Below are 16,889 nucleotides of genomic sequence, written 5' to 3'. Positions count from 1 at the left end.
TTGAAGAGTTAATATGCATACTAATGAGCTTCAGGACTTTTTCTTCAGACTACTGCAGCCTGGTCCTGTCGACTTCAGTGTCCATTAACTACTGGAATGCAGTCTGGTAGTTTTATTACCAGAGGGAAATCTTTGTTTCAGGGGTTATGAAACTGTTCCATTATGATAACAATGACATGACAGGCAAGAAGGATTGAAGGGTATTCTTCATAAGCATGTTTTGAGCTGAAATGAAATTCTAATGCAATTTCATATCACCTGTTACATACACAAAAAGAATGAATTAAGAGAGCTTGAATTACAGACATAGCAAATATTAATTAGATATTCCTAGAATGATTAGTCCTTATTGCTGAAAGTGAAAGCTTTGTTTAAAAAAAAAAAAAAAAGATACCTCAGAGGCTTGCCTTCATTCCTTCATTCCTTGTCTTCTGCAAGGTCATGTGTTTAGTTGAAACATTTTAAACCATAGTGTTCACAGTGCATATCAGTTGTTGCTCCTTGTTTCCAGGCTTTATTTTGACAGTTGAGGAATTGAAGAATTTGCATTTTTTTTCTTTCTCCTCAAAATTCTAAACATTTATTGTCTGAAGTCACTGAAAACTCTACTTGATTATAGAAAGTTCCACCAAAAAAACTGCATTATTTGAAAAGCTGTCTTATGTCTCCCAGTCTCATGTTTTTTACGTTTGTGATAAATCAGTTGTGTGAACAGTGGCTGTATTCTAGTGATCATAACCAGAGGATGAATGGTAACAACTTGAGAATCAGTGTTTGCTCAGTAGTCTGCTCAGTAGGAATTATCTGGTATGTTACTTTAGTTGATGTTCCATCTATTGGAAACAGATTATATGTTGAAAGTCAGGGTATTAAGTGGTAGCATAAAACTGAGACCTTACTGTTGTTTTTGTTTTAATTTTTTTTTTTTTTAGAAACTCAAAAGGTAGTCTTCTCTGTCATTATCTCTGTCATTTGAACTAACAGAGGAGGTAATAACTTTAGGAAGCCGCCTTCTCTTTGTGAACAGACATTTGGAAAGGGAGAGAAAAGTTAAGTAGAATATTCTAGTGGATTTCGCAGATAACTTGTGTTACATAAAGGAAGCCTGAAAAGTCGCATTTAAGATTATGGAGAAGAGTTAAAAGTACTGCTGTTTCCAAGTCCTGTTTTGTTGGTCTTGGTTACCTAAACTGTTCTTTTTTTGTTGTTGTTGTCAAAATACTGTTCATTTTCATACACAAATACTGTAGCATTTTCATCCAGTTTCCTTTTTTTTTTTTTTTCCTCTCCATGTATCCAAATACGTTCTTGCTTCACTTAACACCCTTATGTTTTTCTGTCACGTAATCTTTCTACTTTCTTTTTTTGGTAGATAAACGTTTGTGTGGTTCATCTGAATCCCAAAATGGGGAAGGTAAAGGAGGTGGGACACAGAGTACTGCATTCAAGGAACTGATATGTCGTTTTGAATGCCTTTAGGCCAATGTATATGTTTATTTGCCCTGCTTATATGTATGAATGCAATTCATTCAGTAATGACTTTGAGAAGCTGAGCCTTTCTCAGGTAATCTCTAGAGTTCACCAGATATGTTAATGTGAGCTACTTTGTCTAATGCAACTGCATATACTTTTTGATTGCACAGACATACTTAACTCTAGAAGAATGGCCTCTTTATGTCAGAAATTTCAGGATAGTACTATCAACATGCAGTCATTAGATGATTTCAAAGAAAGCGTTATCACACTTTTAGTAGTCTTCTGTCATGGCCATGACTGCTTGAGCTGACATAAATATAAGGTCTGATCCAAAAGGAATGCCTCCTATTTAATATGTTAGCCAGCAACATCAGAGGTGGATGTTGGCAGTATGGCAGTAGAGGTTGAACCTTTCCACCAATATTGCCTTACATTTTGTTGCCATGTAACAGATGGAAACGGAGGGCAGTCAGACAAAATGGCATCTGATGTGGAAGTGTCTATGAAGCAAAAGTATGTCACTGAATTCCTCTATGCGGAAAAAAATAGCACCCACTGACATTCATTGATGCTTGCTGAACATTTATGCAGACCAAACAGTGGATGTTAGCACAGTAAGGAGGAGGGTGGTGCGTTTCAGCAGTGGTGACAGTGATGTGAAAGACAAGCCACTTTCTGGACAGCCGTGCAGATTTTTACAAGCACAGCGTGCAGGCTCTTGTTCATCACTGATGATAATGCATAGCTAATGGCGGTGACTATATTGAAAAATAGTGTTTTGTAGCTGAGAATTTGCTCCATCAAATAGTATGCTTTCTGTATCTGTTGTAGTTTCCATGGATGTAAGTAGGAGATATTACTTTCAGAGCAACGTATGTATTTAATGGGCAGAATTGTGAAAATCAAAGAGTGTAGGATTTTGTTGTTAGATTAAAAAAGTAAGCAAGGATTTCTTTTTACTTGGTGTGTATCTGAATCTGTCATAAAAGTGCTCTAGTTTCTGTAATGCAGGGTTGGTAAATATCCTCTCTTCCTTTTTTTTATAGCATGAATGGCAATTGTTATGAAAGAACTCACACCAATTTTGATTACATTTTTGCTTTACAAGCTATAAAGATATTAACTTGCTATCAAAAGATAACTATAGTGTTATCTTTTTTGATCTGTTCTAAAATGAAAACTTGCTTTTATCAAGTGTCTTGGTAAAAATTTATAAAACTTAGGAACTTGCAAGTATGGTTTTACAGTTGACTTAAACTGATTTGAGATCATGCTGAAACTGAAAGGCTACTTTTGATGGCAGTTGCCTCCTTAAACCTCTGTGTAAGTTACAAGTCTAAATTTAGTGTGACTGTATAAATTTGCATATCGTTAACATGGTAGTACTTAAAAATAGAAAAAACTTTGTATGGAGTTACACTTCATGCAGTTAGTTTGTGAAAGGTACATAATCTTATTTGACTATGACTCCTTAAACTTATTGCTACTGTGATATGTTTCGATTTCAGAGACAGAATTAATTTTTGAACGCATCTCGTTTGTTGTTTTTCTGTTTCTATTTCTTGCATTAGAGTTTGAAGTCCATATAGCTCAGAATGTTTCTCCTGATGTTCTTCTGGAACACAGTGTGCCTTCATCCTGCTTGGCTGCTTCTCAGTCATTCACTTTATCAAATGATAACGTGGCAACATCTATTCAAACAGCCAACAATGTTATAAACTCAGCTGTTCTTAAGGAACAGGTAAAACAGCAATCTGTATTTCAACATGAGAACTTGATGTATTAAATATCTCAGTATTACATCTTTTCTATCCAAATTTAGATTGTGTTTTAAGAACAAAAGCTGGCCTTTGATGATTTTTGTGATTTAGATTCTCAAGTAAAATAATCTTTGATTCTTTGGGAGTGTGGATCATAGGAAAATAATGTTTAAGTCTTCTAACTGGGAGATACTATACTGGTTTGGTATGGATTGCAAGAGTGATATTAATGGTATGTTTATAGTACTAGGAATGAAAATAGGAAATGGTAGCAAAAATTTTCTATAAATGTATGTATGTATATATATATTACTGTTAAATCTGTAAAGATATATCGTACTTCTGTTTAATTCTTAATTCTTAAGTGATATTACAATTAGAGAATTAACATTTATTTTCCCCTTAATTAGAATTAATTTTATTTTTATTCTCTTAAATTCGGAGAATTTAATGTACTAGCTTTTTCCTTTGAAATTCCTTTGAGCTATATGAACAAGTAAGGTGTTTGATTTTTTTTTTCAGTTAGGTAAAGAAAAAAGAAGCCTTCTCTTCTGTTAATTGTATCATGAAATATTTAAAATTTCACCTAATTTATTTTTATGCTTAGCTGAAAGTATGATATTATTAATCTTCTCTCTGTCTTAGGTAGCATATTCAAAAGGCCTCTGTTTCAGTTCTTGAGCAGTTTACTGAAATAGCATTAGCTAACTGTTGCAGACATGTCTCAGTTACTCTTATTCTGTTGGTGTAGTCTCAGTAGTTTTATTTGAGTTAATAAAATGTATTCTAATCTTAATTAAAATCTGTTTAATCACTTCACTTTCTATGGCTACTGTTTGTATTCTGCATTGGATAAAAAACACGGAGTGACTAATCCGTGGAGAGTTTACTTCCCTGTAAGCCTGATGCTTTGAGACCAATGATTTTGTTTCACTCTTGTCCCCTTTTCACCTCTTTTTAGCGTTTTGACCTCATTCAGAACTGAAGTATCTGATGTCAGCCTCCTTCTTAAGGCCTTCTACAAAATATTTCTTGAAAAGCAATGGAAGAGATTCGAAGGATTGATCTGAATGGGATTAGAATTTCTAGCTACTGTTCCACTGTTGGAGCTTTCTTTTTGGCCAGCACATCATACATGTTAGAGGGTGCCTGGCTAATCTTGGAGGATTATGATTACAAATAAGTAACCTTTGTGTTTACATTTATTAAGATCTGTAATTTCAATTGGAAATGAAATTTAACTTGACCAGAATGTTAAATTCTCTTTGCCATCTCCTTTACCATTTTGTTTTTCTTATAAATTAGATTCAAGTAGATAATCCAATTACCTCTTTGAATTTAACTGGAGATAAGTCTTTAGTCACATCAGCCATTGCTATGGATGATGCTCAGACACAGAGAACAAGTGAATCAAAGGACTGCCTTCAAAAAACTCTAGCAAATCTAGAAATCAATCTTTGTGCTGCTGAAGAAGAAAAATTAAAAATTAAAAAGGTGTGTTTCTTTTTTCTGTAAAAATATCATGTCATGGTTTTGTGGTTTTTTGTTGTCGGTATTCCACATCATAACATCATGTAAAGCACTGGCAGTTAAAGAGTTAATGTCCTCGTTTCTGCGGACTGCCTTTTTTGAGTGCTTGGTTCTCTGATGGGGAGGGGATGAGCTGCACTCCCCAGGGGTCTTTGAGTCTGGAGGGGGCTGGTGAAGCCGCCTGTCGGACCGGGAGTTTGCTCTCTTCGTATGTGGTGGAGAAGCACATGGTTCCTCTGCAGCTTATGGAGTAAGAATCTCAGCTTTGAACTCTCTCTGTTTTGATTTTTTGGCCTCAATTTTGATATCATATTTAGTAAATTAACGTTCCTCCTCAGATTGTTGCCGTTGTTTTATTTTAGACCCATATGCGGTTTTCCTACCCTTCCCCTTTTCCCTTTGTTTTCCCCAGGGCATGGGTCCGTGGGTCTCCTGCCCCATTAGCCACAAGACTGGTCTGGGCTGGCCCCTAAGCCACCAATGCTTCTTTTTCTCCTTTCTTTCTTTTCTGCGCCAGTGAGTCTGTGGGCTTGCTGTCCCCCTGTCACGGACACGGATCCACAGATAACTCCATGACAGTATATCTGACATTTACAAGTCTTTTTAAGAGAAAATAACCAAATTGAGCCAGTATTTAGAAAGACAAGATGTCTCAGCACAAAGCCGTATGGTTCAAATCTATAGTGTCTTACTAGTGTTTTGGGAGTGTGTGTGGTCTCTGAAGTCGGAAGTGCCTTTGGCTGTCTATACAAACGTAATGCCTTTTTTTTTTCTTTACTCCTCTTGGGAGATCTGGTAACTAAATTCTTCATATTGCGTCCACACTGAATGTTGTAGAGTACCATGCTTGTTGTTATGTATCTGAGTAAAGAAAAGGTCACTGACACACTGGAGAGTAAGCGTCCCATCCCCTTGGTGGGGTAGGTTGAGGTTAACTTTTTGATTGTTTGGTAACCAGGAGTAATGACAATTACTTGAGAGGTTCAGGCAAATCACAAATTTACTTTGGATTCAGTGAAATTACAGCAGGGAAAGTGAAGTGAAAAGGAGAAAAAGAAGAGAAAGGATCCTTGGATCTGGCTGCCTGGACCCTTGGATCCAGCTATGGTCTCTGCTCATAGCTGTGGCCCTCCAGCGGCGTTTATAGCTTTTACAGTCTGGTTCATACATGCTCAGTCTGTTGTTCTAGGACCTTCTGGGGGGGCATTTGGGCAACACCTCAGTCTCTCACAGGTGATCCTACAGGTGACTGAAGCATCTTCTTTTCCTGCCTAGTGTTTGAGACACTAACTCAGCCCAAGTCTCTTACAGTAAGAAAGTTTTAATTTGTGGTATTCTTAATACTATTCATTGGTAGCAGCCAAGGTGTGCTAGGGAAGAAGGGAGTGATTTGTTGGAAATAAAAATGAAGATGGAGATGATGAACTTAAGCCAAGATTGAGAAGGTATAGAGTGAATTGATATTGCTGGGAGTTAAGAGCATACCAAAAGGGAAATAAGTATAGCATGATTACAGATTGTAAGAGAGATATACTAAGAGATAAGAACTACATCATGGGTGTCCAACCTGTTGGCTTGCCTGGGCCTCACTGAGTGAAGAGGAATTATCTTGGGCCACATATACTTCAACAATGTTATATATTTTATATAACTAACGAAACTTATTTTACATTTTAAATTTTTTTATTGAAACATTAAAAAAAAGAACCACTAAAACATAAGACTTAGGGAATATTTGGCCTTGTTTTTGTGAAACTGTGGAAGTGTTTGCACTTCTTAGTGAGCTCTCAAGGTGTTTGTACATCAAAGAGTTTCGCCCTATTCTTCACCCTTGAAAACAGTTGTTCAGAAATATACGTACTGCCAAAAAAGCGATGACATGAATAAGGTGTGATTGTGAAGCAAGGGATATTTTTCTCTCATCAGAAAGGTATTATAAAAGTCTAGTAAAGAGGCATTATCAGATTTTTCTTTGAGTTGAATATCTGATTGCAACTCTGTATTCCATTTGAAAATTTGCAAGTAATGTATTTACGTCAACTGAAAATAGTCATAAATATATGAAAAAAACTGATGATTTTTAAGCAATCTTTAAACCTTTTGACAAATTCCTTTGTCAAAAGGGAAATCAAGGCTGCATATTATTCACTGTTCAAAGGACTGTATTTAGCCATTGTATCAAAATGCATACAATTATTTGCCTTAACACTGCACTGTGTGCTCTCTGCTCCCCCCCCACTCTGCCTTGTGCTGATTTCAGCCCAGACACTGCCCATTGTGCACTGATTGTTGGTTGTTGCTGAGTGATGGATGCACGCTTGGGGCTGGGCTGGGCCACACAGTGGGGAACAGTGGGAAAGAGCCACCACGGTGTCAGGGAGGGAGCAGGCCACAGTATGGGCTTGGGCAAGGCTGCATGTGGCCCATGGGCTGTGGGTTGTACATGCCTGCTCTACATAAAGAAGCGTTGCAAAGTCTGTTTCTCTCTCTACACTTGAATCAGACTTTGAATCTCAAATGCTGTTCTTATTTCATCCAAATGCAGGACTGAGCTAAGCATACCTGCTCCTTTTGTCCTCCATTTGACCACCTCAGCTGCATGTTTTTTTGAATAGCTGTACAGTGATTTGACAGGTCATTTGTTTCTAAATTGGTTTCTTGAGTGGCTGAGAAAATAGTTGTTCTTGAGCAATTTAAAGGGTGCCAAGAGCTTATTTATAGGAAAGAGTTTGGTAGGAGAAAAGCTACATGAAAAAAATGGTCTTTAGCTTTTTGTACAGCAAATCATTTTGGAAGTTAGTAGTTAGTAGTGTCATTTTCTTTCATTTTATTTGGTTCATACTGGAAGTTGGTTCATGCTGTGCTAGACTAGCATAGGATGTTAAGATTCTAGTCATTTTGGAGATTGAGGTGCCTTTTAATGAAACCATTTTCTAAAAGTACTTAACAAGGTTTTTCAACTGTAGAAAGACAGAAACCATTAAAATGTGGAAATACTTGACTTTAAGTATCTTCTGATGTTATGATAGAAAATGTCACGGTCTTCAGAATTGAAGCTAGTTGGAATGATGATCTAAATCTGTATTTTCACAGTTCATAAACATTTTTAACTTCTCGTATTATGTTATGTTATCTTTACAGGAATTAGAATATTTACTGGAAAAACATAGTGTTCTAGAAATGAATTTCCTGAAGGAGAAAAAAGAAAAAGCTCTTTCATATCAAGATCATTACAATATACTCCAGGTAATTTCATTTCATTTCTTGCAGTATGCTTGCATTTTCAGGAATGTTTTGTTTGCAATATGTTTATGTTGAGCATATCCTCTCAGTTTTTGCAGGCCTCCTCCAGAGCCTTTTGAATTTGAAGAATTTTCAGGGTCTTCAAATCAAAACCTGACTTTTACGTTAGCAGGAATATAGGTTTAATAGTCTGCATCATGGTTACTCAGATAACTCAACTATAGTACAATCTGTTTCATAGAACTACTTAGAAAAAACAACACTTTGCCCAGTGGATGTAAGTTTAACACTGTGACTTATGTTCTCAGTAGTTATGGCTGATGATTTGTAAAGTATTAGTTGACTTGAATGTTAATGGTATAATTTGCATTGCATAGCTGTAGCGATCAGAAGGACTAACGCGATGGAAATAGCGTTACAAAAGGTGGAAGGAAAATACAGCGCTCACCCGGATCAGAAGATTTTGGGCTCGCAGGAAAAGGCTCCCACCAAGGAAGGATCTCCAGGAAGAGATCCTTCCTCAGGGCCAGTCAGCCCTTAAATGAGGCCTAAGAGGGGTGGAGCCTGGCTCCTTCACCTGTGCTCCCAGGTCTGACTGGGTCTTTCCTCCAGGTGCTCAATCAGTGGTTCAGGCCATGACTCAGCAGTTCCCGTACAATAGCAAAAGCATGGAAATGTAATTAGGTGCTAGACAATGAAATTAAAATTGTTTCCATCACAAGCATCAAGATCTTTCATTAAATGCATGCCTGAAGTCTCACCTACAAGACAGACTTTTTTCATTTTTAATACCTTGAATGTACTGTGATCTAATCTTTCTTATGCGTGTAAACCCTACTCATATGAATGTTTGCTAGCTATGTTATGAAAACAGATTTTGCCTAAAAACTTTCTGATTTATGTAGCATCATATTGGCTAAAGGTACTCTTCATCATAAACTTTCTACATTTTAATTAGTGAATTTTAATGATTCTCTTCAAACATAAGTATTAAAGTAGTGGGAACGTTACAGAGGTTCACAAGTATCCATCCAAATAATTTCTCGACTCTTTTCAAGAATGACAGATAAAAAGTCATAACCTTTAACTTCTTAGAAAAACTCAGGTATCTTGTCTTTTGGATATGGTCAAATCAAATTAGAGAACAAAACTGAGTCATGCTTCTAAAAGCTGCGAGTTAAAATTAATTTCTTGTGGCTTGAATATTGGATGCCATCTGTTGGTACAGCTTGTAATGCCATTTGCTTTTGTCTTTCTCCTTTGGCTTCTACAAAACAAAGGTCAATATCTGCGGCTCACACTGAGCAAGTTTGGCAGATACAGAGTACAGATGTCCATCTCACTGACATTTTTTTTTTTTGGTAGAAGCAGCCAGTTATTAGTTCTGTTGACTTGAAAAGCAGAGTATAGTGATGATTCTGGCATAGTTTTGGGAGTTTTCAGGTTAAGATTTTTAACTGAAATTATTCTTGAGTCCTGTGCTATGGATGTGCATAGACTTGGAGACCTGGAGTACTGCATCCATTTCTGGGGCCCCAACACAACAAGGACATGTGGGACGGGTCCAGAGAAGGGCCACAAAGATGGTCAGAGGGCTGGTGCAGCTCTCCTACGGGGACAGGTTGAGAGAGTTGGGGCTCTTCAGCCTAGAGAAGAGAAGGCTCTGGGGGAAACCTTATAGTGGCCTTCCCGTACCTGAAGGCACAGGAAAGTTGGGGAGGGACTTTTTATAAGGGCATGGAGTGACAGGATGAGGGGAAGTGGCTTTAAACTGGAAGAAGATAGATTTAGATTAGGTGTTAGGAAGAAATTCTTAACTGTGAGGGCAGTGAGACACTGGAACAGGTTGCCCAGAGAGGCTGTGCATGTTCCCGCCCTATAGGCATTCAAGGCCAGGATGGGACTTTGAGCAACCTGGACTAGCAGGAGGTGTTCCTGCCTATAGCAGTGGTGTTGGAACTAGATGATCTTAAAGTTCCCTATCAACCCAAACCACTGTATGATTCTATGACTTAATTCCTTGTATATGAAGTTTTTATTCTAATTTTTGACTGTAGCAATTGTTGTATATGATAGATCTAGCGTGTAATACACCTGAAAAAACATTACTTCATGCTGTCTGATACTTCCTAATTAACTGACTGTTAATCACAAGAGCCAGAAGTTTCAGTGTATTTTGTATTCTCAAAAGCTGTTTTGGAGGTAATAGAGCCAAACAGGTGGTCAGATCTTTGAAGCAGGTAATGTTTAGATTAGGCTCTTTTTTTGTTGTTATTGTTGCTGTGAGTTTGTTGTATTTAGTTCAGAGAAGGTTTCATTAATTTGACTTCAATGACTAACCCAGTTATTTTTCTTGTTATTTCATAGGCTTTATTGGCTTTTCAGGTCTGGCTTGGAATGATTTCATTGGATGATCACAGGGGTTATTTTCCAGTGTTAGTCTCAGCTTAAGTATTCTCTACTGCCCTACTGATCAAGATGTTGTTTTTTTTTTTAAAGATTTTCCAACGGTATACTGCTTCTATACAGAGGCAGAAGTGTGGGTAAGAGTTAAATGTAAGCTTTAATTTTGTTAGAAAGGGTCTTAACTACTTAGACACTCATTTTTGCCTTCTCTCTTGCAAATGAATATAAAACATTAGTTTTTTTGTGAGAAGCTTTGTCAGTCACCTTGTCATTGCATGTTCAATAAAAATATGGGAAGCTCCTGGGACTTTTTTTAAAATACGTTTGTGTTTCTCAGAGAATACAAAATACCATGATGTAAATACAGAGTTCTATAATTTTAAGATAAGTGAGTGGCAGAACCAGAATACAGACTTTATCTTTTTTGTTCAATAAGTTTTTCCAATTCATTTTCTGGACTCTTTTTAGTTCTATTGATAATAGATGCTGGAAGCTCTGGAATTCATCAGTCACCTGGTTATGTTTTTCTTCATTCAAAAAAAGCTGTCCAATTGTAGTCACAGACTAAAACTTTCTTACAGCTATCTGTACCATCTGAAAGCAAGTGAATAGGAAGATAGAATTATAGAATCCTTAGAGTTGGAAGGGGCCTCTGAAGGCCATCTAGTCCAACTCACCTGCAATGAACATGGACATCCACAGCTAGATCAGATTGCCCAGGGCCTTATCCAGCCTCACCTTGAAAGTCTCCAGGGACAGGGCAATAACCACAATACTAGGTAACCTGTTCCAGTGCCTCACCACCCTCACTGTAAAATATTTTTTCCTTATATCTAACCTAAATCTACCCTCTCTGAGCTTGAAGCCATTTCCCCTTGTTCTAGCACCACAGACCCTGCTAAAGAGTCTGTCCCCTTCTTTCCTGTAGCTTCTCCTTTGCATCCTGAATGGCCACTATCAGGTCACCTTGCAGCCTTCTCTTCTTCAGGCTGAAGAGCCCCAGCTCTGTCAGCCACACCTCGTAGGAGAGGTGTTCCATTCCATGGATCATTTTTGTGGCCCTCCTCTGGACACAATGCAAGAGGTCCATTTCTCTCCTGTACTGAGAGCTCTACATCTGGATGCAATACTCCAGGTGAAGCCTCACCAGCGCAGAGTAGAGGGGCAGGATCACCTCCCTTGACCTGCTGGCCACTCATCTTTTGATGCAGTCCAGAATATGGTTGGCATTCTAGGCTGTGAGGGCACATCACAGGCTCATGTCCACCTTCCCATCAACCAGTACTCCCAAGTCCTTTTCAGCAGGGCTGTGCTCAATCCTTTCATCCCCCAGTTTGTATTGGTAGTGAGGACTGCCTTGACCCAGGTGCAAGACCTTGCACTTGGATTTGTTGAACTTCATGAGGTTACCTGAGCCCACTGTTCAAGCCTGTCTAGGTCCCTCTGTATGGCATCCCATCTCTCTGGTGTGTCAACTGCACCCCACAGCTTTCTGTCATCAGCGAACTTGCTGAGGATGCACTCGACCCTACTGTCAATGTTACTGATGAAGATATTAAAACAGTATCAGCCCCAGCACTGACACCTGGGGGACACCACTTGTTGCCAATCTCCATCCAGACATTGAGCCATTGACCACCTCTCTCTGTACTCAATCCTGCATCCAGTTCTTTTGTCCATTGAGCAGTCCATCCATCAAATCCATATCTTTCCAATGTGGAGAGAAGGATGTTGTGGGGTACTGTGTCAGAGGCCTTACTGAAGTCCAGATGGATGACATCAGTGGCTCTTCCCTTGTCCATTGATGCAGTGACACCATCATAGAAGGCCACTGGGTTGGTTAAGCAGAATTTGTCCTTGGTAAAGCCATGCTGGTTCTCCCGTATCACCTCCCTGCCTTCCATGTGCCTTTGCATAGCTTCCAGGAGGATCTGTTCCATGATCTTCCCTGGCACAGAGGTGAGACTGATAGGTTGGCAGTTCCAGGGGTCATCTTTTTTACCCTTCTTAAAAATGGGTATGATGTTACCTTTTTTCCAGTCACCAGGGACATCACCTGGTTGCCACGACTTTTCAAATGTCATAGAGAGTAGCAAAGATACAAGCAGGTTTTTAGGGGATGAGTTTTTATTATTGCAGGTTTCTGTATATATACCTGGAAAATGTGTATGCAAACATAAATGTTTTTCTGGTAGATTCACAATGTATAATGAAAGCCTACATAATACATTTCAAACCTGTCATGTGAACAAATAAAGCAGAAAAATGTTAATAAGATTCATGTAGTATGTAGGAGTTCACTTGAGCTTTAATATGATACTTTAGATCAAAAGAATCTCTCAGTTTTTAGTATCCATATTCTGTTTTCTGATGCAGATTATCTGTTTTCTCTTAATAATCCTGTTAGCAGGTGACATTCTCTAACTTAAAAATCAGAAAAGGAACATTTGGTTTGAGAAGAGAAAATAGTTCTTGAGTTCTAGCCCTTTAAGTGGGAACTTATTATTTGAATAGATTGTTTAGCTGATAAGACTTACGATGTCTGGTCTAGCTGCAGACAACAGTTTTTGATGAATCACTAAGAGCTGGATCATACTTTTCCTCTGCTATTTCTTTGATTTACCACACAGTTTTACTTGAGCACCACATTGTGTTGGAAAACTCTAGTTGTGGTTAGACACATTTTTTCCCGTCGTCAACAGTTTCTGGAACTTAAGCAGGCTCATTTTTTTTCACAGCACAATGTAGTTGATGTAGTGTGATCTTTCTTTTTGAAATAGACTTTTTTTTTTCTTTTGGCAACTAACTTCTATTATTCTAACTTAATAGATCTATAGTTCTTTTTTGAACGTACTGAAAATGTTTTTGTTTGGAATCCTTTGTTTCTGTTTCCCATTTTTGTTTAGGGAACATCTCTGCAATTTTTATTGCAACAGTGACTTCAGTTTAACAATATTTCTACTGCTGCAAAAAGTCATGATTAAAAAATTAACTAGTTCAACACTAATATTGCATTTTGAGTGATGTTCTTGTGTGTAAAGAAGCAGATCAGATGGACACCTTATTTAAGTGATATTTTAGAAAGGTAAGAAAGCTTATGCTGAAGAAAATGTTGACAGATTGGTATGTAATTATGCAAAGGTTGTGCTTTAATTCATAGCTGGAATTAAACTACGTGGTAATGTAAGTACAATCATTACTCTTATTAGATAATGTTTCATCTGTTTATTTCTGAAGCTGTTACTGTTTGGGGATTCTTTTCATTGAGTTTCCACTAAATGTGACATTTAAATTATAAAGCTTCAAATTATGAGGAAAAAGTCATAGAATCTTAGAGTGGCTTAGATTGGAGTGTACCTTAAAGACCATTTAGTGAAAGAGTGATTGGTGGCCATAGTGACCATGAAGTGGTTGATTTTAAAAGAAATGATAGGAGGAAAACTCCTCAAAAAAACAAAACCTCAGTGCTGGATATAGGGAGAGCAGATTTCAGGCTGTTCAGGGAAGCTGTTAATAAGATCCCCTGGGAAACTTATTTTGGAAGCATTGGGGTCCATCAGTGCTGGTCACTGTCTAAGTACCACCTTCTGCTCCTGAGAGCACAGAAACAGGCAATTCCAAAATGCTAGAAGTCAAACAAGGAGGGCAGAAGGCCAGCTTGGCTGAACAGGGATCTTCTTTTAGAGCTTAGGTGGAAAAAGAAAGTGGCCACTGGAAGCAAGGTCAGGCAACATGTGGGAGACTGCAGGGATTTTGTTCACATGATAAAGAGAAAATTAGTGTAGCCAAAGCTCAGTTAGAGTTGAAGCTATCCAGTACTGTGGGGGCCAATAATAAGGTTTTCTTTTTGAATACGTTAACAACAAAAGGAGGACCAAAGAGAGCATGGCTTCTTTACTTGATGAAAATGGTAGTCTTACAAACAGGGACATAGACAAAGTACAGATGTTTAATGCCTTCTTTACCTTTGTCTTCAACACTGATTATGGGCTCTGGCACTCCAGGTGGCCTGAGCTGTAGGACTGTGACTACGGTAATGATCAGTTCCCAGACAGCGCTGAGCTTGTGTGGGATTTGCTGCTCCACCTGGATGTATATAAGTCTGTGGTACTACAGGGTACTCAGAGAGCTGGCCAATGTCAGCGTGAGACCTCTCTCAATTATTTTTCAAAAGTTTTGGGAATGTGGAGAGGTCCCATTTGACTGGAAGCTGGCAGACATTCCAATTTTCAAGAAGGGCAATAGAGTGGTGATTACAGGCCTGTCAGTATCACTTAAATGCCTGATAAAATTATGGAGAAAATTATGCTAGGAGTTATTGAAAAACACCTGAAGGACAATGCAGTCATTGATCACAGCCAACACAGGTTCATGAGGGGAAGGTCCTGTTTAATTAAGTTAATTTCCTTTTCTGACAAGGTCACTCATCTAGTTGACTAAGGGAAGCCAGTTAATATTATCTCCTTGGATTTTAGTAAAACTTTCATTACTGTTTCTCACAGTATCCTTCTGGACAAAAGGCATACATTTTTGTCTAGCCTTATGCTATGTGCTGGGTGAGCAATTGGTTGATGGGTTAGGCCCAAAGATTTATAGTAAATGGGGTCACATCAGGCTGGCAGATGGTCACCTAGTGGGGTTCCCTAGGACTCCATTTTAGGGCTGGTTCTATGTAATGTTTTAATGACTTGGATGTAGGACTGGAAGGTGTTTTAAGTTTGCTGACAGTACTGAATTGGGAGGAGCTGTTGACTCTGTCAAGGATGGAGAGGCCTTGCAGAGAGATTTAGACAAATTAGATGGCCGAGCAATCACCAACTGCATGATGTTTAACAACTTTCAGCCCTGCTGAAAGAGATTTGGAGGTTGAAGTGGAATTGCCACGTCACAGCCTGAACCAGTATGTGAGCACTCAAGTGGCCGGAGCAGGGGAGCCCTGATCCACCCTTCCTCTCTCTCCCTCTTGGTGGTACTTCCAGCCGTGCTTCTGGGAGCACGTATGCACTCAGAGCCTGCATGGTATGCCCTCCGCCCCCCCTGCTCCTTTCCTGGTGGACCAGAGTTTGAACCGGCTGCATTCCTCAGCTCACCCTTTTTTCCAAACTGCTGCTAGGAGAGGTGAGTTAATTCCTCTTTCTTTGATATCTTGTTCTATAGTGCCTCAAATAAAGGCTCTGTCATTGCCTTTGTTTGCTTTACAGGGATCTTGACTGACAGTAAGTTGAACATGAGTCATCAGTGTGCCCAGGCATCCAGGAAGACCAACTGTATCCTGGGGTGCATCAAGCGTATCATTGCTCGCCAGTCAAGGGAAGTAATTGTCCTGTTCTACGCTGCACTGGTACGGCCTCACCTTGAGTACTGTGTGCAGTTTTGGACACCACAGTACAAAAAGGTCAGGAAACTATTGGAGAACGTCCAAAGGAGGACTGCAAAGATGGTGAAGGGTCTAGAGGGGAAGGCTTGTGAGGAGCAGATGAAGTCCCTTGGTTTGTTCAGCCTAGAGAATAAGATACTGAAGGGAAACCTCACTGTGGCTATGGCTTCCTCATGAGGGGAACTGTGGTGCAGGTGCTGATCCTCCTCTCTCTGATGACCAGCGATAGAACCTGAGGGAATGGCATGAAGCTGCAACAAGAAAGGTTCAAGTTGGATATCAGGAAAAGGTTCTTTACTGAGAGGGTTTTCAGGCACTGTAACAGGCTCCCCAGAGAAATGATAATTGCGCTGAGTTTGCCAGAGTTTAACAAGCATCTGGACAATGCTCTCAGACATTATGGTCTCATTTTTTGGTGGTCCTGTGTGGACAGGAGTTGACTCAATAATCCGTATGGTCCAACGTGAAATATTCTATGATTCTATGACAGTGTATAAGAATGCTAAGAGCAAAAAAAGTGTAGCTGTGGCCTGTTTTGTGTTAAAGTTTCAATTCAATTTTAAATAACTCCACCTTAACTTTAGTTCATATTGAAGGAGGAGGGTAGAAAATACAGGCTTGACCGTACTCTGAGCCACAACTAAACTGGACAGCTGAATTCTGAATATACAGATTCTTCTGTTACTGGGAAGTTAAGCTGTGAAATAGAGTTCCTCTTCTTGAGCTGGCTCTGGAGATTTAGGGATGACTGGCATACCTAGATCATGTACACATGGAAAATACCATACCATTTTGCCATCTTTCCTATTTCTGTTTCTGTACTATTAAACATAAATGTTTCTGTGCTTGTACACTAGCTGTGTTGAGCCACTAGAATTAATGTAGGCAATTTTAATGTAATAATCTACCTTTGATTTTAGATGGAAATTCAGTATCTAATTTACATGACATTCTTCATAAATATACCCAATTTGAAAATGTTAATGTTGTTTTTGTACATAGGTCACTCTGAAAGTAATGCCTCCTCTGTGTTACCATGGAAACTACAACAGATACAAAGAGCACAATAACAAAGAGTGTGATAGAGCAAATTCTCA

General features: G+C 38.8%; 1 protein-coding gene across 14 annotated transcripts in view; it reads left to right on the top strand.

The window, feature by feature from the left end:
• LOC110390642 (coiled-coil domain-containing protein 91-like) overlaps window positions 1-16,889 on the top strand; it is a 79,921-nt gene that overhangs the window by 27,218 nt on the left and 35,814 nt on the right. For all 14 annotated transcript variants that reach the window (XR_002433799.1, XR_002433798.1, XR_002433804.1 and 11 more), the window contains exons 5-9: window positions 3,048-3,217; window positions 4,542-4,730; window positions 7,908-8,012; window positions 15,395-15,533; window positions 15,617-15,810. Coding sequence is in view for 7 of the 14 variants with exons in the window: in XM_021382037.1 (XP_021237712.1) it covers window positions 3,048-3,217; window positions 4,542-4,730; window positions 7,908-8,012; window positions 15,395-15,533; window positions 15,617-15,810 (797 nt within the window). In the remaining 7 variants the exon portion in view is untranslated. The remainder of the gene's footprint in view (window positions 1-3,047; window positions 3,218-4,541; window positions 4,731-7,907; window positions 8,013-15,394; window positions 15,534-15,616; window positions 15,811-16,889) is intronic.

Source organism: Numida meleagris, unplaced genomic scaffold, assembly GCF_002078875.1.
Source record: "Numida meleagris isolate 19003 breed g44 Domestic line unplaced genomic scaffold, NumMel1.0 unplaced_Scaffold165, whole genome shotgun sequence".
Lineage (NCBI taxonomy): Eukaryota > Metazoa > Chordata > Aves > Galliformes > Numididae > Numida > Numida meleagris.
The sequence above is the reverse complement of the archived record's forward strand: the minus strand, read 5'-3'. Positions and strand labels throughout refer to the sequence as shown.